The sequence below is a fragment of the Ooceraea biroi genome, chromosome 11 (assembly GCF_003672135.1).
Source record: "Ooceraea biroi isolate clonal line C1 chromosome 11, Obir_v5.4, whole genome shotgun sequence".
NCBI classification, from domain to species: Eukaryota; Metazoa; Arthropoda; class Insecta; order Hymenoptera; family Formicidae; genus Ooceraea; species Ooceraea biroi.
This window is the reverse complement of record NC_039516.1, coordinates 1,230,690-1,249,523: the sequence shown is the minus strand read 5'-3', so window position 1 is coordinate 1,249,523 and position 18,834 is coordinate 1,230,690. Positions and strand designations below refer to the sequence as shown.

The following is an 18,834-nucleotide window of genomic DNA, read 5'->3' as shown; positions in this document are numbered from 1 at the left end:
TTTCAATTTTGCGTTAATCACTGATCTCTTTTGTTTCTTAGATTCTTTCATTTTGTGTGAAGATAACCACGATAAACAAATCGGCGTAACAGATACGCATGGACCTGCGCATCCGACAATAGCGCTCTTGATCCAATACCATCGGGCTTTGTTCTCGGGGATGCCGAAACTCCCGATATACCCGGCGGTCGAAAGACTCATCAGGCTGGACCATTCGCGAGGAGAGATCCGTCTAGGAGGATTTTGGAGTCGGTCCGATCGGCCGGCGGCAATCGAAGTACGGCGGCGGCCCGGAGCTCTCGGCTCACCCGTTACTCGTCCAGCACACGCTCTGTGGGAGGGAAAAGGGGGAGGAAGAGGAGGATGAAGAAGAGGAGGAGAGGGTCGAAGAACAGGGGGAGAGGGAGAGGGAAAGACAGAGAGCGAGAGAGAGACAGAAAGAAACGCGGTGAGGCTGTGCGAGGCACACGGCACAGGTAAAACAAAAAAAAAGTCGGGAAAAAATTGAAAACCAGTCTTATGCAGTCGGTAGTCCGGACTACCCGACCGTCAGTGGACTCAATCTTTCTCTCTCTCTTTCTCTCTTTTTCTCTCTTCAACTCCCTTCCTTCATCATTCTCTTATTCTTTCTCGCGCGCGCTCGTTCTCTTTCTCTCTCTTTCTGCCTTTCGCGTTCTCTCACTCTTCTCTTCTCCACCTCCACCGGAGAGATCCGCGACGGTACAAGCAGCACTACCACGATCGCAGCAGCGGAGCGCTGCCGCCGTCGCCACCACCTCCTTTTCCTCCTCCTCTTCCTCCTCCACCTCCACCTCCTCCTCCTTCCGCTTCTCTGCGGTCCTCGCGGTCCACGCTCTTCCTTAATTCAGTCCAATAAGAGCCGCTCTTCGATTCGTCACACCCGCCGACGAATCTCTCTCTATTCCGTCTGTTTTCCTCTATCTCTCTCTTCTATTATCTCTGTTTCTCTCTTTCTCTTTCACTTTGTCTCCCTCACCCCATCCCGCGGCGGATCGCCGGCAATTTTCGAAAACGCGACGCCGATAGATCTGCGGGCGAGCGATAGATCGTGATCCGCGCGACGCAGTGCGTCGCGATGCGTCGCAACGAGCGGTAACATCGTTAACGAGCGGCGCGTGCATCCGAGCGGACGGTGCGTGACACGCGCGGCGGTGTGGACGCACGCGGAATTCGCGGCGCATCCTCCACGCCGGATGGGAGACCCCGAGCGCGCCGCCGCCGAGCAGGAAGAGGATCCTCGCGGAAGACGGACGCTCGTCGCTCCGCGAGTTTGTTTTGACGACACGGGTCACCGTGTGCGCCGCCACGTATTCCTCCCGCGAGAGGCGAGAACCGCGGTGCGTCGTAAACACGCCGTGTGATCGCAGTGCGAGCGCGAGCGCGTTTCATCGAACGTGCGATCGACGATCCGTTTCCGTTTCGCGGAGCCGCGAAAGAGATCGCGAGGACCGAATCCCGAGATTGAGTTTCATCGATCTCGCGAGTGCATCGTACGCCCTCCTCCCTCCCCAACCCTCTCCCTCTCGTCTCCCCGATCGCGTTGAGCGATTTAAATACTCGTGGATCTCCCGGCAAGAGAGAGTTCGAGTTCGAGTTCGAGAGAGCTGCCGTGTGCGAGCTGCCGTGTGTGGACAGCTCCGTGGACGTCTCGCCGAAACCGCGAGGGAAGGCCCTTCCTAGAGGATGGAAGGCAGGATTTCGCCTCTTGCCGAGGAAACATGTCCCGCGGCGATCGTCGCAACGCGCGAACCGGTTGCGCGCTCTTAAAATAGTTTCTCACGCGCGTAGGTAACTGGCGCGCACACCGCCGTCCCGCCGCTGGAACACGACGCCGCTGGAGTAGTGCCAGGTAAATATCGATCGGCTCTCTATCGCCGTTAGATAGATCCCTCTCCCGCCCCCATCCTCCTCCTGCCCCTCCTTTTCCTCCTCGTCGCCGTGGGAGCGCGAGAGAGATCCGCCCGGATCCGCCGCGATCGCGATCGCGCCAGATCGCGGCGGCCGGCCTCCTCTCTGTGATCATGTGAAACAGCTCGGTCTCCAATTAAAGAGGCACTCGAAACCGATCAATTCCGAGATCGCTCCGAAATCTCGGAACCTACTTGACGAGGAAGAGATTTCGACGGGCTCCCCAGGAACATCGGCGGCAGCTATTGTTTCAAGAGTTTCTGTCTCTCGTCGAAATTTCTCCGAAAGAAGCTATTTTCGATGAGGGGTGGATTGGCGTCGCGGAACAAAGCGATTGCGCGTGATCGATCTATTTGCAACATCGCTTCGCGGAACCGCGTCGCGGGATCGCGGGAATTCAGGATCGCAGCTCCGATCATGCCGCGCGATCGATCTAATACGTCTTACTCGCGTCACGATTACTCATCAATCCGCATCGGCTGAAAGGCGCACATTAATTGAGCTCGCTCGTACTTTTGCGAGAACGCGATCGCGCTATCAATGCCGATGGAATTATCCTCAATGGCGATCTATATTTCGCGCTGGCGGCCGCACACTTTTTCATCGGCCGGCTTCCAGTTCTCGAGAAAATCGAGAGACATGAACGCTTCCATGGTGCATCGCTTCATCGATCGTGAGCGCGATCGATCGTACGTGCCGTGCCACGCGCGTGAAATCCACCTTTCCGGGTATTGAACGCTAATTCGATTAGCATGCATTGTCGGAAGCCCGAACGGTTAGGTCAGGAAAGTCGGTTTTCCAAGGAAATTCGATCGATCGTGACTTCGATTCATGAAAGGTCATAAATAATTGTACTCATATTTTGCATGCTAATTAGCACGAAATGCCGTTCAATTCTACTGTAAATTCCATTTTTCTCATTGACATGAGATTTGCACTCACTCTAAACAAGAAGCGAATGATAATTAATAACCAAATTACGTTAAATGTGTGACAAAAACACATGTTTCTAGTGATATAAATTATAATGAAAGACAACTAATAAAATTTAAAAGAGATGAGCAAATACCAAGAGCATTAGTACTAATATTTAATATTTCATACAAAGCAACATGGAATTTTGTTTAATGAAAGACAACTAATAAAATTTAAAAGAGATGAGCAAATACCAAGAGCATTAATACTAATATTTTATATTTCATACAAAGCAACATGGAATTTTGTTGAAAGATTATAATTAATCCTTTCTTAAAAATGTTTTCAATGGAGAACGTCGAATTTCGGCTATTGTAAAAATTGCGTTGTATGCGAATGCTGATTACACTCCAATGTTCTCATTAATACGTTTAGCGTGACCATCCGAGCCTGACGTTTCCTTATCTAGTATTAAGATGTTTTTCAATGTATCGTAGTCTCTGTCGCATTGCGCGCAGTAACATTTAAACGCTAAACGAGCGTCGTGAGACTGTTCGATGACGAACTGCGAGACTCGATTTCGCGAGCGTGTCTCGTGTGCTCGGTAATTCCTGCAATAACCGAAAATAATAATACGGCAGACGGCATCGTAAATGACAGCGATAACGCAATAACGGCGCGATGTCAATTGACAGCGATGCTTCGATAACGCTGATATTTACTCACGAAGGAGGTCACCAAATGATCACTGCGACCAGCCTTCAAGAACCGCGGATGATCGAGTGGATGGTCATCACCCACCACGATTATCACTGCAACTTCGCGATTTTGCTTTAATTTCTTCAACAAGACTAATAGAATTTTGTTTCAAAATTGTGGCTTTGCAAAACGCCACTTATCCACATGATACTTTATCTGAAGATCAAAAAAGTCACTTTTATCAAAAAAAACTAAGAGGATAGTTTTAGTCTTGCTATATAATAAGATATTTCAATCCTTGATCCTGTTATTACGTCATAGCGAACGCGACATCTAAGAGGCTGACCTTTCGCGAAATTCAACTCCGCCTCAAATTCGATTTCGCAGAGCGAAATAACCGGCAGTAATTTTAATCCTTATCAAGTGATTTTTACACTAATTGAATTTTTCATATTGAGAGAAACGTGAATTAACAAACAAAATGCGGAGAATAGGAGGCATCAAATAAAAATCAAACGTCAAAATCTTTTGTTCAAGAGATCAAGATGTTCATAAGTTTTATAAAGTAGTCAGTAAAGATTTCTTCTTACATCGCGTTTAAAACGTTTTTATTATTTTTCTTTAAACTTTTGCAAATCTTGTATATCCATTTATATTATATATTTCGCATGGATTGTCCAGCGACTCTTTCTTTCTGCGATAAAGATTCAATCGCGTATTCAAGGGTTGTGCACCTGCGTAAAGAGGGCGGGCGAGAGGGAAGGAGACAGAGGAGCCTACTCCAGTAGTAACAGATAATGATTGGAAAGTCTTCCTCCGCCGTGTGAACGCGCGTGTATGAGCGGACACGTAGGTAGAGATACCAGGCTGCCACCGCCTTCTACGAAGGCGATTGGCGTTTGTTATTGAAGTTATTCCATCGCCTCGGGCCACAGAACGAGAGGCGAGGCTGATCGTGAGTGCCAGCAGGAGCAGCAGCATATCTGTCCCTGGATGACAAACATCCACATTTCGCTCGCGAGTTGGAATTTTTATTAAAACCCGATTGATTGCCGGTCCCCACATACACAGTGTCCCGAGCGTATCGCACGTCCGTTCACTCCCTGCACTCGGTAACCGATTTCCCCAAAGAAGAAACGCTAGTGAGTCGATCACTCGCAATTAGCAGCTCGAAAGTAGCGCTGTCACTTCACATAACGATCATCGAACACCATTCATCAACCCGATGACGTAACAGAATGGCATTGCGTCTTATAATGACACTTTATTGTCCCGACAAGTGTATACACAATGATCGGTGCCAAGAAAGTCGTAAATTGTTCAGAAAGAATTTCTGCTTGCTGGAGAATTGAATTGTGCGTAAACCACTTGGCCTGAGAATCCGCCTCTTAACAGCGTAGTTCAGGTGAACCATAATCCGCACTCGTATTGAAGCTTGGTATCTCCCGGATGCACCCAAGAATGCCGAGGCATTCTGTTCGTATCCCTTGCCTGTTTTCTGAATTTTCTTCCTCATTAGACATGAGTCATTCTTTCGCGATGTGAAAAGCTCAACGTGGAAAATAATAATCACAAAGGAAGTTGCTTAAGAGAATACCACATAAAGAAGCGCTCAGGTATTTCTGCCCAGGTATTTTTGTAGATTGTCGCATGCCGCAAACACGATGGAACTGACAAATAGTTTTGCAAATTGGGAAATTATTACTTGAATAATAATCATAATCAATCTGGTCAATCTGATAAGAGACAGGCCGAGCATTTTCAAAACATTTGCATTGAATTTAGCGCTAAAAGAGTTGATTGAAACGTTACATAATCTACCCATCGAGCTTTGTATGGCTGACTTCGAAGGGGTGGAAGGCTCTAATAGGCTTAAACTACCAAAGTGTGACTGCTTACGTTGGGGTATAAAGGAGAATAGCAGATAATTACTTTAGAAACCATCGTAAAGCCATTCCATGGTGGTCGGTGTGCCTTCATTTACGGATGACCTGGGACCTTCTCAAAATTAGAGTGGGGGTCTCCTACCTTAAAACACTACAGCCCCTCCGTCAAAATCCTCGTGGCTAGTCTAGCGCAGGAATCTGCCATAGTGGGTTCTGTCATTCGGCAGTGTTCAGCGAAATGGTGCGTGAATAGTGAAACGTAACACGTTAAAGAGTAAATATCAAGTAAGGACAATAAAGAACATTATACTAAATAATATATAGAGATATCTGTAAATTCCAAGTAGCGCCAATGTGGAAATTCAGGTAGAATACAAAAATGTGAAACATACTTGTGTGTGAAATATAAAATGCGTGATACATGTAAATGTAAAAGTGTAAAATAAATATTAATTTGCGCGAAAATAAATTCATGTTCACGAATAAACTCATAAAAATAAGATAGTAATTTAAAATAAGATAATTTAAGAATAAAATCATTAATAGTAAAGAATATTTGTAGCGCGTTTATTTAGAATGAATTTCGCTTATATCCGATAATCGAAATTGTGCAATAAAATTTTTTAGATAGCAAATCGTTTGAACAATAATATAGCGAGCTATATGTTTCCGCTGACATGCCGGCTTATAAAAATCAATAATTATTTGTCCAAGCAAAAACAATCCAATATTTTCAAAAACAGTTTTAAACTAACTAAATTTATATTTTATATTGCAAAGACTGAATGTTGAATGTGTATACAGTGTGCTTATAAATATATAACTCGGATACTCGGTCAACAAGATCAACGGAGTTATACGATTCCTGAGGAAATAGAGACTAAATATTTGGATACAAATAGAGTAGATGCGGTAAAGCTTTTCCAGATTTACATGGCAGAGTGTCGCAAACAAATATTAGTGTATCAGTTTAAGACGTGCCACAACTTCAGGAGGATCAAAATCCTTCTAGATCGCGCAAATAATCTAAGTAATAGAGTTTGTTTTCTTTAGATCTGCTTCGTTTTCTTGGACCAGTTAGAGTAACATATATTATAATAATTTAATAATACCTTTAAAAAAGCATACAGACATAAAAACACGTAGAGATGAGTGTGAAAGTCGTGACTAGCAGTGACAAGTACGGGATCGCGTCGCTCGCGCCTTTTCGATCACCGTGTGTAACAGGTCGTTGCAGTGGAATTCTTTTCCAATAATAATTCACCCGAGATATCGTAGGACGTGATTATACGCGATATAAATAGACGCTTAATGGGCACGTTCGAAAGGTGCAATTATTGCACGATCGTTTTGCATTCGATTAATGTCGCCTCCTTAACTGGGCCACTACTCGACAAATATTTAACGCTCTCGGGCATAATTTACCTGCATTTGCCAACTCGCAGGAGAACGCAATCGTTTCGAAAGTGAATGATATGTTCGTGATATACACGGAGAATTGTCCAAAACGATTATTTTTTACGTTGCAGTCGATTGCCTCGCTTCGACTGTTGCTTTCGACATTCTTTCAAAGAAAACGAGCCGAAACTCGTTTACCGATATTTCTATTAACAGTTAATCGTGACGTGGTGTAACGGGATACTTCAGATAGTAAAATATATCTTAGTTACTTAATTGTCGTAGGAAACAGCGATTAGTCCTCATAAATATTTGTGCATTTGTGACATGTACGAAGCGAATTTTTGTCTCTTCCCAATTCGCAGTCTCGGATAATTCCACGATTTTTATTTTTTACACGAGCACAGGAAGCGAAATCACTTCCACTTCCATTGGCAAAGAAACCCGAAATTCGCGAAGGCTTAAACGAGTTTAAACGGTGACCTCGGCGTTATCCCTGGAACGGAGAGGAGCAACATTACGCTGATTGCTCGGGTTAGCGCGCCAGCGCTGCCAGGAGGGCAGACTGAAATTTCATTCTTTTTAGCACGCGTTCCCGCTTAATGACACCCTGACTCACGTTCGTGAATATTCTTAATAATCTTAATCGGGCCTCGTCGGCATAATCGGCGTTCTCCGCGTCGTCGCAACGATGCTCCGGGAGTGGCACGAAGAGGGGAACGTTATAATCGTAGTCATAATCCTAGTGTCCGGCATCTACGCGTAAATGATAGCCTGCATCCACGTGTATCTGCGGAAAATGCGTGCAAACGAATTCACGCGGACAACGATTAAACATTATATCCATAATCATTCTCGATAACGATCGACGAATAGATTTGATTCAAGATTTAATAATCGTGATGCTGCCCTCTCCCCTTACGTCTGTGACAAACTAAGTAAAAAGGGCCCGCTTGTATGGAAATCATTATAATCTGCAGACACTTGGCAATGATCGGCGTTTAATACGACATTATGTCAGACATACACACGCGCATACATATATGTTGCTTGTTTCTTACGTTAATTACAATTTTGAGTTTTTTTATGCAAAAAAGATTTAAAAATTCGCGCATCTGTGCAAATCAGAGGAACAGATGAAGATAGGGAAACTAAATAAAATCCGTTTCACACAGGATGACAGGCTTGCTGCACACGCTGGTCGTCGCGACCGTCGTCGGGATTCTGTTGCTGACGACCGCGACGAAACACTCGGAAGCATGCAACGAAGCAATCTGTGCCAGCGTCGTAAGCAAGTGTATGCTCACGCAGAGCTGCAAATGCGACCTGGTCACTTGTGCCTGCTGCAAGGAATGTTTCTCGTGCCTGAGTTACTTGTACGACGAATGCTGTTCTTGCGTAGGTAAGTCTCATGTTCCTCCACCAGCGAAAATTATTTATGTGCGATGTATGAGTTGACCGGCAAATCCGTGCCTCTTTGTATTAATTTAATTTTCTATCAATTTTGTATTAAATTATTTTGTATTCATTCTTAACACAAAGTATTGCGTTTGAATTTTATTTTAAAAAATCGGATTTTCAACCCAATACAATTAATTCATCAAAGTCTGTTGGATCTGTGTTATTGTTGGAAATTTTTAATGCACTTCACGAGGAATTTATCAAAATTTGTTTGCAATTGATGAGAGAAAATATTACGTGCACCTTGCGTTAAGTAATATTTCAGCAGTACTCAAGTTTTCGCAATAGCTTTCGTGTCAAGAAGTTGTAACGTAAATAAATGTGCATGTTAAATCTGTTTGGTGGAAATCATCTGCTCGAAATTATTCTCGAATCATCTTCATGCTATATATTCTATAAATTGTTTTTGAATACCAGAGTGGGATTGTGATTCTCAAGAAGAAGCAGGTATCCGGTTTGCCCGGTCGCCCATTCATTTTGTCCTACTTTCCTCTGTAAAAAAAGGAAGGGACGATAATTTTGGAACATCCTACATGTGAATGACGTAATTCTCGTGATGCAGATCTATGTCCGAAGCCGAATGTCACTGACAACCCGTTGAGCAAGAAATCTCATGTCGAGGACTTTTCTGAGCCGGTACCGGCGTTGTTCCAAGCGCTCACAGCTGAAGTGGACACGCAAGGGAGATGGCTCACCTTCTCATTTCCGGTAGATTTCGATGTTTCATTATTCGGAAACACGAAGAAAGAAGTCAAATACCATACCATGCGTAAGTATCGAAATGGTACAGAGAAAGGGTGATTTGCTTATACATCACTCTCGGAAACGGAAGCTACAAGGAAGCCGTTAGCGCGAATTGGTCGTTGAAAGTAGAGAACAAAAGTGTACAAAATTAGACGAGAAAGATACAGAAATAAAATGTAAAATAGAAATTAACGATGCGTTTTGATTGTCGCAGAAACTATGGGTCAAGAATCACATCCATTGAAGCCGAATGTGATGACAGTGAATTGTACCGTGGCGTTCATGTCGGAGTGCAACTCTTGGAACAAATGCCGTGCATCTTGCCAGAGTATGGGTGCTACGAGTTACAGGTGGTTTCACGACGGTTGCTGCGAATGCATTGGCGACACGTGCATAAACTATGGAATCAACGAATCCAGATGCACACGTTGTCCTCTGGACAAGGAGGATGACATGAAGGATTACGACGACTACGGCCAAGACGAGGATGACTTGAGCGAGGATGAAATGGTATAAACGATCACAACCATCATATTTCTTCATTCTTCTAGCTTCTAGCGACGATGAGAGAAACGCTACGCAAACGACACTCGTTTCCCGACGATGATAATCATACGTCACGAGATTAGTTTTTGTAGCGAATGTTTTTATTGTTATCTCATTTACAAGTGGACTCTACATCTCGAGCCTAGTATACAATTCCAGTTTTTTTTCTTTAGGCACCACAATACTATACCTATAAGACACATTAAAATTTCCTGGTAAACTGGTACAATTGAAACTTCACACGAGCCCAAATCAGACCAGTTCAGAAGTTTGCTCTCCAGGTTCATCGAATTACTTTTCAAAGTGATTTTAAATAATTGAATGAACAATTCGAAAGCTCTAATCTTCAGTATCGATTATGATGGCAATAATGAACTCAATGACAAAACGCACATACATATCTTAATACATCGAACACCGTTTTTGGAGAAGGAATTTTTAATCAATGTAATTATTGCAATGTAATTTAAGTTAACGCAGCAAGGTTGGCTGAAAGTGTCAATTATCAACGATGCAAAAATGTAATAATAATCTTCGCGTCAATGAATGACAAGTGCGACCAGGACATGTTCTCCAAGTTCGATCTGGTCTCTGTACATGACTGCAATGACGTAATATGTAAATGTAATCTTGTTTGTTTGTTTTTTTATTACTCGATTAGCTGTAAGGATTATGATACAGTGTTGAAAATCATTATTATCACGTCCGTGCCATAAGAAAATTTGTACATATATTGAACCCCTCTCAAATCAAACATCGTTTTACGCATGTAAAAATTTTCGAAATTTCTTTGAAAGAAGCTCACAATTTACAGTAGTATTTGTAAATCTCCGAAAGTTCTATACAATGATGCTGGAAACGATGCTTGCAATAAGAACTTTAAAGAAGTTTAACATGTTTTATTGCAATAAAGAATAAAAGAATAATTATATAAAATATATCAATATATTAAATAAAAGATATTTTACTCAGAAACATCTTGAAGATTATTTAATACAGGGAGAATGTGAGCGTAAACATGGACATATTAATATCTTAGGAAATATTTATAAAGAAAAGAAGAATGTTTAAAGTAAAAGTTGCAGAGTTAGACCGATACTGATTTTTATTGTACAATATTTGATCATCCTTTGTGTAACATGCAGACATACTGAATTCTATTTACGTAACATATGCGGGGATATGCGGGACAAGAATTTGTGAACGATACCGTACATCTGACAATGTATGCGTAGCTCGCGATTAGGACGATGTAAAGTGTTGGAATAGAATGTGATATGCTTCGGGAACGATCGGGTAATGATATTTAGCGAGGTGTGCGAGGACACTCCCCAAGTTTGCGCTAACCGTTATTTCCGATGAGACGGAAATAACAATTACATGTACACGCACTTTGGTATCGATTAAAATTCGAAGGGTCTCTCACAAAGGAACAGAATGAATCTGTCCGATTGGATCATACGTACATCTGTATATATATACGAACGTTGTTACGTGATGTATAGGAAGTCTATTTTTATTCAGAGAGTCCCATTTCGTAATATTTAGTACAGATTAATAGACAGTGTTTAAATGCGATTTTTCGACCGGAGTTTTGAATTCGTATTGCGTTACGTTTTACGATTTACAGCGATATATAACACAAAATGCTCATCTGATAAATAACATTACCAAATGAGCATTATGTGTGCATAAATCTGTGTATGCGTGTATAACGTTCTTTATATTTTTTTATGGTTAGTTGCACAATCAATATGCACGTACTAACTCGCGCTGTATGTATTGTATCGCGTTCACAGATATCAAACATGTATGCACATCGTGAATAAAATTGGTCAAGTCTAATTCACTAGGTGAATTAACGAATCAACAAGTTTCATCGTGACGCCGATGTACGTTCGGATCATTGGATCACAAAATATTATATATCCATTCGATATATCCACAGTCTTGATTTCCTCAGCAATTTCCTATAGAATGAAACAATGTAAATTCTTGATGAAAATTCCATATTATCTTCTGTGTTTTTTCTTAGCTTGTGATTCTTCAGAAAGAATTATTTTGTGGTCCAGTAATCCAAAAATTGATTGTTTTTGGATACACTCTAAATAAACAGCAAGTGGCGGATATCTAAGTGGGTGGATGTTCATCTTGCACCTCGTTGCTTTCCGGCAACTTGATGAAGGACAGATCACCGCCGCTCCACATCGAGTACAATTGCGACCTCATACACTCCTAAAATTATCGACGTTCATGTATGCATGAGAGAAAGAAAAAGTGCAACAGAGAGAAAGCAAATAAGAAATTAGCATTATGATAAGCGTTATGTAATGTAAAGGGACAGTGTAAATAGAATCGAATAAAAGTAACTCGTACGCCATCATTTTTCGCGACTATATGTATATCTCATAAAAATATATCGTTTCGTCGCGTTACATTATAGTTACGTCTTTATTTTATAATCTTATTTTTAAGCCTTTTGTATATATACATATATACGCAGAATTACTCTGTATTGTGGGATCGATAGTCTAAATTTGTAGTGCAAAAATGTCGGTGTACGAACATCCGTTTTATTCATTGTACATTGGATGAACGAAGGAGAAGAGAGAGGTATCAGATTAATAAAATTAAGTTCACTAACACCGTGCTCTTAACACTTAGGGAACAACTGATCTCGTTTATTTACCCCGCCACCCGCACTTTCCGAGCCCGATCGGCTATGCGCCGAAATGCAGGAATCGGTTGACGAGCTGCTCTTGCGAGACGGCAGTGTGTCCATTGTACCTTCAAAGAAACGTTTAAACTGAATTAATCGCGACCGATGATTTCCTCCACGCTTCATCATGCACTTGACGAAGATGTGCGTGCTTTAGCGACAGGACTTTAGCAACCGTAACATTTTGAGGGAGATATTTATTAATGCACTCACCAGTTTCGGTTTCTCTATGATCGCAGTGCGAGTGAATGCTGTCTTTGCTATCGCCATGACTGCCGCTAGCACCGCTCTGTTCTGTAGCGACATCACGACAAAATTTCATCTTAATAACTCCATTTTCGTGGCAAACAACGATGAATCTTACCCGAATCCCTATGCTCGCCGCTGTGAACACTGTGATCGCTATCGCGGTGCCCGGAATGATCGGAATGATCGCTGGAGTCCTGAGGCCAACATCTAGGTGAACCTATCCTACGCGAGCCCGGCCAGATGGTGGAGTCGTAATTCGAGTCGAAGTTGCAGGTCGTCAAGGTGACGCCCGGGATATGCTGACTAGTGTAAGCCGAGAGTTGATTGGACGGTCGGACTCCTGCGCAACGTACAATCTTCGAATCGCACGGAGAACGCGAAAAAGAACGGCTATAATGTACATTTAATTCGCCAAATTCGCCTTTTCGATCTTATGGAAAAATGAAATTAGAGAAAATTGCACAAATTGTTCAATTTTCCAAATTAAATCTCAGTCAGAATTCAATTTTAGACTCTTCATACTTTGAATTTTGAAGATTATAAGATTATCGCGTGTACCCTTGACAATTCTTCACAATTCATTTATAATTTATTCATGTACGAAGAATTGTTTCTCTCAGAAAGATTTTTGCCACAAAATGGAAATTTTTATCTATGTCACGTCCGCGAAACATCGAGGAAGTCCGTTGAAGGGCTCTGCTGAACCTTTACTACCTGGCTTGCAGGACAGTAACTGAATAGCTTCCTGAAGACCGTCTTGACTAGTCATCGTGGACGTTTTCCACACTGAATCTGGCGTGATCGACCTGCTGCGATCCTGCTGCGGTACTCTCAATCTCGATCTCGCGTCCTGACGCGGCCATTCTATAACATGCTTGCAGTCCCAGGGCATCGACCAGCGTCGCATGGTGTTCTCGGCAGATTCGCCCGACATTTCCGCCGCCGCCGTTTCCGACCATCTCCTCTGAACCTTCGTACAACGAAGCCAAGCGTGACGCGCTTATTATGACAAAGTAGGGCCGCCTTAAGTGCACGAACGTGTTACCTGCAGAGGAAATAACGAATACGGCAAGGGGGACCTTTGACAATTCTGCGCCGACTGTTGAGTGGACGAGGAGGGCACTGACGGTATCGGCGAGCTGTAGAGACGCTCGAAGCATTGCTGAAGCGCGGCGATGTCACATTCACCACTACCGCTTTGACAAGAACATTCCGCCATGCCACCTGAATAGTCGAATGAACGATTGAAAAGAGAATCTGCTTGATTTGATTCTATCAAAACTGACGTGCTGACTATTCCAGATCCTATGTATTTTTAATTTCTACGATAATAGGACCACCTTAACGCTACTTCGACTATTTTAATACTTTACCGAGATGACCTTATTTTGCTTTAACTTGGATAATCTTATCCATCATCAAGTGTATCAATCAAGTTTGATAATACAAGCTCACCTAAGCACTCGCAACAAGCAACGCAGAATTGGTATTGCAAGTTTATAAACGTCAGGAGGTTTTCCCTGAGAATATCCTGAAAGCGCAAAAGCATCCTGTCAGTCACGCTTCAAAGCACAATCCGACGAACGAATATAGTTACTAACGTGCTTGTCCCCATCATTGTCGCGGCACTCGTGATCTCTCAAAGCAGTAATCACGTGATTTTTAACAGTATTGCTGGCGATGTGCGTGGCCCTCGTCAGCTCTTCCCATCCAGCCAGGCACTGGCCTGTCAGGCGGCAATGCGCCACTGTGTCGTGCACGGAGAGGAGGGCTTGCAGGGACTGGGCCAGCTTAGTGCCAGCTGTACATAGGCCGTTAAGTGTCTGTGCAGTAGGAGAGACGATTTACTTTTTGCCAGCTGGACGGCGGCACTACGAGACGCATACCAACCTGTAAGTACGTCAACCAGTTACCGAGGCATTCGTTTATCTCTAACTGACCCCGAGTAAGAGGAGCCTGACCGTCGATAGACTTTGGCTCCGTGCCACCTTCGGCCATAGCTGAACTCTAGACTGACAGCCAGCTGATAGAGCTCATAACATCACGCATGAACACCCAACACCCGGAGGAAGGGGGAGACGCAAGGCGCGATTATCAGAATTCATCACATAGGATGCTGCGGAAGCAACGACCTCGCAGAGAGTTCAAAGTCGTTGCACCGATGCAGCGCAGACTCCTGAAAAAGATGGATGGACGAGTCACGTTAAGCGAATAAGAGATCATCCTGCAGCGACGTGGACGCATCTTGGTACTCACATCCGTTCGAGCTGAATCAACAACATGAGGATTGGATTATCGACTCCCTTGCGAGAAGACCATGATCGCCATTCTCTTCGTATCGACGCCGGGCACTCTCCCTTCGGCTGTTCCCCATGCGAGACACCGGAGCACTTGCTGCGTGCGCGTTCGCCCGCTTGCCATCGCTCCGGATTCCCGGACTATCGGAGATAGTACTGTGAGGACCTGTCAGATGACGCCATTCGATACTTTGCGAGCGTGAACAACCGATATTGACCGCGACAGCTGAGCGATATTTAGAATATTATTACGGAGCGATATTCGTGGAGTTTGTCATTATGTTAAAATTGTCTTGAATTTGGTTTAACCGGACAGACCGTGTCGGTTTTTGTTTTAAATTTGTATTACGAATTAATAAAGCTTTACATTCGAATCCTATTCTAAAAAGGCTTGTTAACTTCTTGAAGTTCTTTTTTATACATAGCACAGAACTCCTTGGAAAAAGAAAAAAATTTTAATGGCTAAAATTTTTTCATTTCTAAATCTAAAGTATTTTCAATCGTCGAGATCTCTTCGCAATATGCCAAATAACAGTATAAATAGCACAGAACTCCTTGGAAAAAGAAAAAAATTTTAATGGCTAGAACTTTTTCATTTCTAAATCTAAAGGATTTTCAATCGTCGAGACCTCTTCGCAATATGCCAAATAACAATATAAATAGCACATAACTGATTGGAAAAAGAAAAAAATTGCAATACTGCTCATAGTGTGTAATATGCAAATTATAATATAAAACATATTGCAATTTTTGAGGTGTGCTCAAATATATGGATTTGAAGTTCAAGCCTTGAATCCATTGACTGTAATCATATAATTTTTTTAAATAAAAAGATAAACGAGCAAGCGATGTGCAAAACACACACACACAGTGTATTATAGAGTTACGTCCCCCAATCGAAAGATAAAGCTATTCACAGCTGCAGCATTAATTCGTTTCATCATTATTTCCCGTGATTGCAATTTCATGCGAGATCTCGTGTTTCTGTATTCGCGCCAGACATTTCTGTCCTCTTCTGAATTGAAGATTTAATAGCTTTGATTCCCGCGTTTGCAAAACTGTCTCGCGAGCGTAATGAATACTTTTATAGATTTCGCGATTACATTAATTAGAATACATTTAATTATGTTACGTTCACATGCGAATTCGGCACGGTTTTGACGTGTCGGTTGACGTGTTCGGTAGTTAACGAAGAAACGCGGCTATAATTACAAGTGACTTATGGTATCCGTAGATCTTGCGGAAGGAAAGCGTGCGCGGCTTCTCCAACTCATTACTTTGTTTTATGCGTTTCACGTCTTCAGCAACGTCCCCAATTACCGCCTTCATCTTTCCCTATGAAAGCGGAAAGTCCACACATTTTCTTCGTGCTCGATATTAACGTCAATCGTAAACGTCTCATAATTTTATTTGAAGAAATTATTCAAATTTCAATGTCCTTTATATATCATGATTATTTTAAGTATTTTAAAATATTGAACCGTTTTTTCTCTTTCTGTCTCTATAAATATGTTTATTTTAAACTATTTTTACACTTGATATTATTTTGTGTTTTTCACTATTATAATACGTTATATATTGTTATATTGTTATTATATTACTTTGCATACTATTGCTGTAATATTATATGCCTTACATTATTTCTCCTTTGGTAAAATTGAAATGTATTTGTTGTATTGTATGTTAACTTATAGATTTACATACGTGTGTATATATGCAATTTTTGAACGCGTCTGTACTCATGTCTTGTACAGTAATTAAAGCCCTGATTCTGTAACGCTATCGAGTTATTTTGCGGTTGAGGAGCGCATAATAAATGATACCTTCTCTTCCTCTCTTTCTCTCTGTTTCCTTCTTTTCTCTTTCTCTCTTGGAAGTCCTATAGATGAATAACTTCTATCTTAGAAAACCGCCATGTTCCCGAATTATATCCGTCTTATATTGAAGGCGCGATATCGAGGGGTACCTGTACAGGTATTTCTGTTTCTCGAGCAACTACGAAAGAAGAGGTAAGTCTTACTGGAGGTGAAAGGGGCTCGGGCTGACGTCGACGATCATTAAAAAGAAAAAGGACGGCAAACGAGCGAGGACAGGAGCGGGAGACACAGACGGAGTGTGTTGGAAACGCGATCGCGCGGAATATCGCGGTGGCAGGGTTACTCGGAGGAGGGCCCAAGTGGCGCGGGCCGCAGAGGCCCCGAAGAGGGGACTCTCTTAACGGTAAAGTCGCGGTAACCTTATAGGCGACTTTGCGGCGCGAGGAAAGCCGTCGCCGTCACTGACCACGACCGACCCTGTCTTTTTTTCCTTTTTCTCCTCCTCTCCTCCTCTCCCCTATCCACACCCCTGATGACAACTCCATGGGGTGTGCAACTGGCGTAGCGATCACAACCGGCTTTGAGTCAGGCAGTTTGACAGGATGGAGATGCAGAGTTTCCTGATCTAATGTGTAAATTAAAGAATTGCTTCCTCAGTTCCATTAAGCTCTTCTAGATAAAATACTGGAAAATTGAGATTTGTGAAGATGTAAAAATATAAATGCAGTAGAATCTTTTCCGGAAAGCTTCTTTTTATAAGTATATTATAGTAAATTTCTTTTTTATAGTAAATTATTGTAATTATAGTAAATGTAAATAATTAACGATTTAAATATAATAAGCAATTATATTTAAATCCTTTCCTTGGAAAAAGAAGAATATTTTATTGTAGTTTGGAATATCTTTCGTTGTGCATATGTCAGAAAGTCCTTGCTTCTCCTGACTCAAACATGTGGAGACTCAAGCATATCGTGCGACTGCTATAAGCATAATTATACGAAACCGCAATTAAAAAGCATGGGGATTATTCGCGATAGAACCAGTCCTCTTTAATATTGCTATGAGCTTAAAAGGGGGTCGATTGGTCAGAGATGGCGATTTTTCGATCTAGTCCGGTTTTGGTCCAGAACGTGATCGTAGTGCGTGTTTCTAGGCTGTCGAAGGGTAATTGGAGCATGGACAGGATCTAGAATCATTTTACCGGAGAATTTAGGAAATTTAGCAAATTCTAGACCGGTTTTCTAAGCTTGCGGCGACATCATGTTACTCGAGGAAAGAACGGCACTTTCATAATTCCAACAATTAAAAAAGCCGTCACCTGGATTGTTCATGTAGAATGTTTAATGACACTTGCATCGACTTTCAGAAGATTATTTTTTAAGACTTCCTGAAATTGTGAAATTGAGATAGAAATTTTTCTGAAATTTAAAATAAAACAATTTCGCAGTTACGTAGCTATTTGAAAAGTTAAAACTTATTGTGTAAATACATGATTAAACCTTATTCTTCGGATAAAGATGGCAATGTCACTATACGATTGTATTCTCACATTAATGCATGCAGTCAGGAGATTACGAGCATCCATCAATGTAACATTACCGTGACTTGAATATCCCATTATCCTCGAGATACGAGAAATGAAGATAACTACCTAATCCGTCTTATTTTTGGCAAGTCATTTGTGCAGAAAATTTCATCCTAATTTCTTCTTGTAATGATTATGAAAAACCTGATTTTACTGTTTATTATTATTAAAATTGATAAGATTAATTACGCTATTTGTAATGGATAGTTGCCGGAAAAATGATTGTTCCATCGAAAAATTCAATCCCGTGAAAATAAGTTTCTCCTCGTGAGGAAGATTTAATGTTTCCCCCGTGGCATTTGGCATCGCGGCAGCAGGGACGAAACGAAGCGTGCACGGATACAAAGGCCCAATGAACTACTCGACGCTAACATTGCGCTACGTTTTCACGTAGCTGAGCGTAGTTGCTGCTCCGGTCCGACTCGGCTGGTCGGGTCTGTTCGGCGCGGGACTTTCATCGCCGTCGAGGGAGCAAAGGGGGCCTCAGGCCCGGGGCACTCGATGGTCGGCCGGTGAAGGGAACGCATCGTCGTCGGTTGCTGCGACTCGTTGCTGGGCGAGCAAGCCGCGGGTAAAATGCCGTCGAGTT

The 18,834-nt window shown here is 42.3% G+C and overlaps 2 protein-coding genes across 3 annotated transcripts; one reads left to right on the top strand and one right to left on the bottom strand.

Annotated features, from left to right (window-relative positions):
• The first annotated feature begins 863 nt into the window (after positions 1–863).
• On the top strand, positions 864–12,246 carry LOC105274557 (twisted gastrulation protein homolog 1). The gene is made up of 5 exons (XM_011330797.3): positions 864–1,870; positions 8,003–8,229; positions 8,851–9,057; positions 9,247–9,542; positions 9,752–12,246. Exons 2-5 carry the CDS (start codon positions 8,004–8,006, stop codon positions 9,782–9,784), a joined length of 762 nt encoding a protein of 253 aa, XP_011329099.1. The 5' UTR covers positions 864–1,870; position 8,003; the 3' UTR covers positions 9,785–12,246.
• Positions 10,671–14,992, bottom strand: LOC105274556. Of its 2 annotated transcripts, none has more exons than XM_011330796.3 (10): positions 14,803–14,992; positions 14,437–14,722; positions 14,148–14,369; positions 14,002–14,077; positions 13,592–13,770; positions 13,261–13,516; positions 12,662–12,886; positions 12,511–12,591; positions 12,223–12,365; positions 10,671–11,813 (listed from the first exon to the last, which is right to left on the bottom strand). In XM_011330796.3, exons 2-9 carry the CDS (start codon positions 14,542–14,544, stop codon positions 12,232–12,234), a joined length of 1,281 nt encoding a protein of 426 aa, XP_011329098.2. In that variant the 5' UTR covers positions 14,545–14,722; positions 14,803–14,992; the 3' UTR covers positions 10,671–11,813; positions 12,223–12,231. The 2 variants fall into 2 exon arrangements, with proteins under 2 accessions (XP_011329098.2, XP_011329097.2); XM_011330795.3 differs by having other exon boundaries at positions 12,268–12,365.
• Between the last annotated feature and the right edge of the window lie 3,842 nt (positions 14,993–18,834).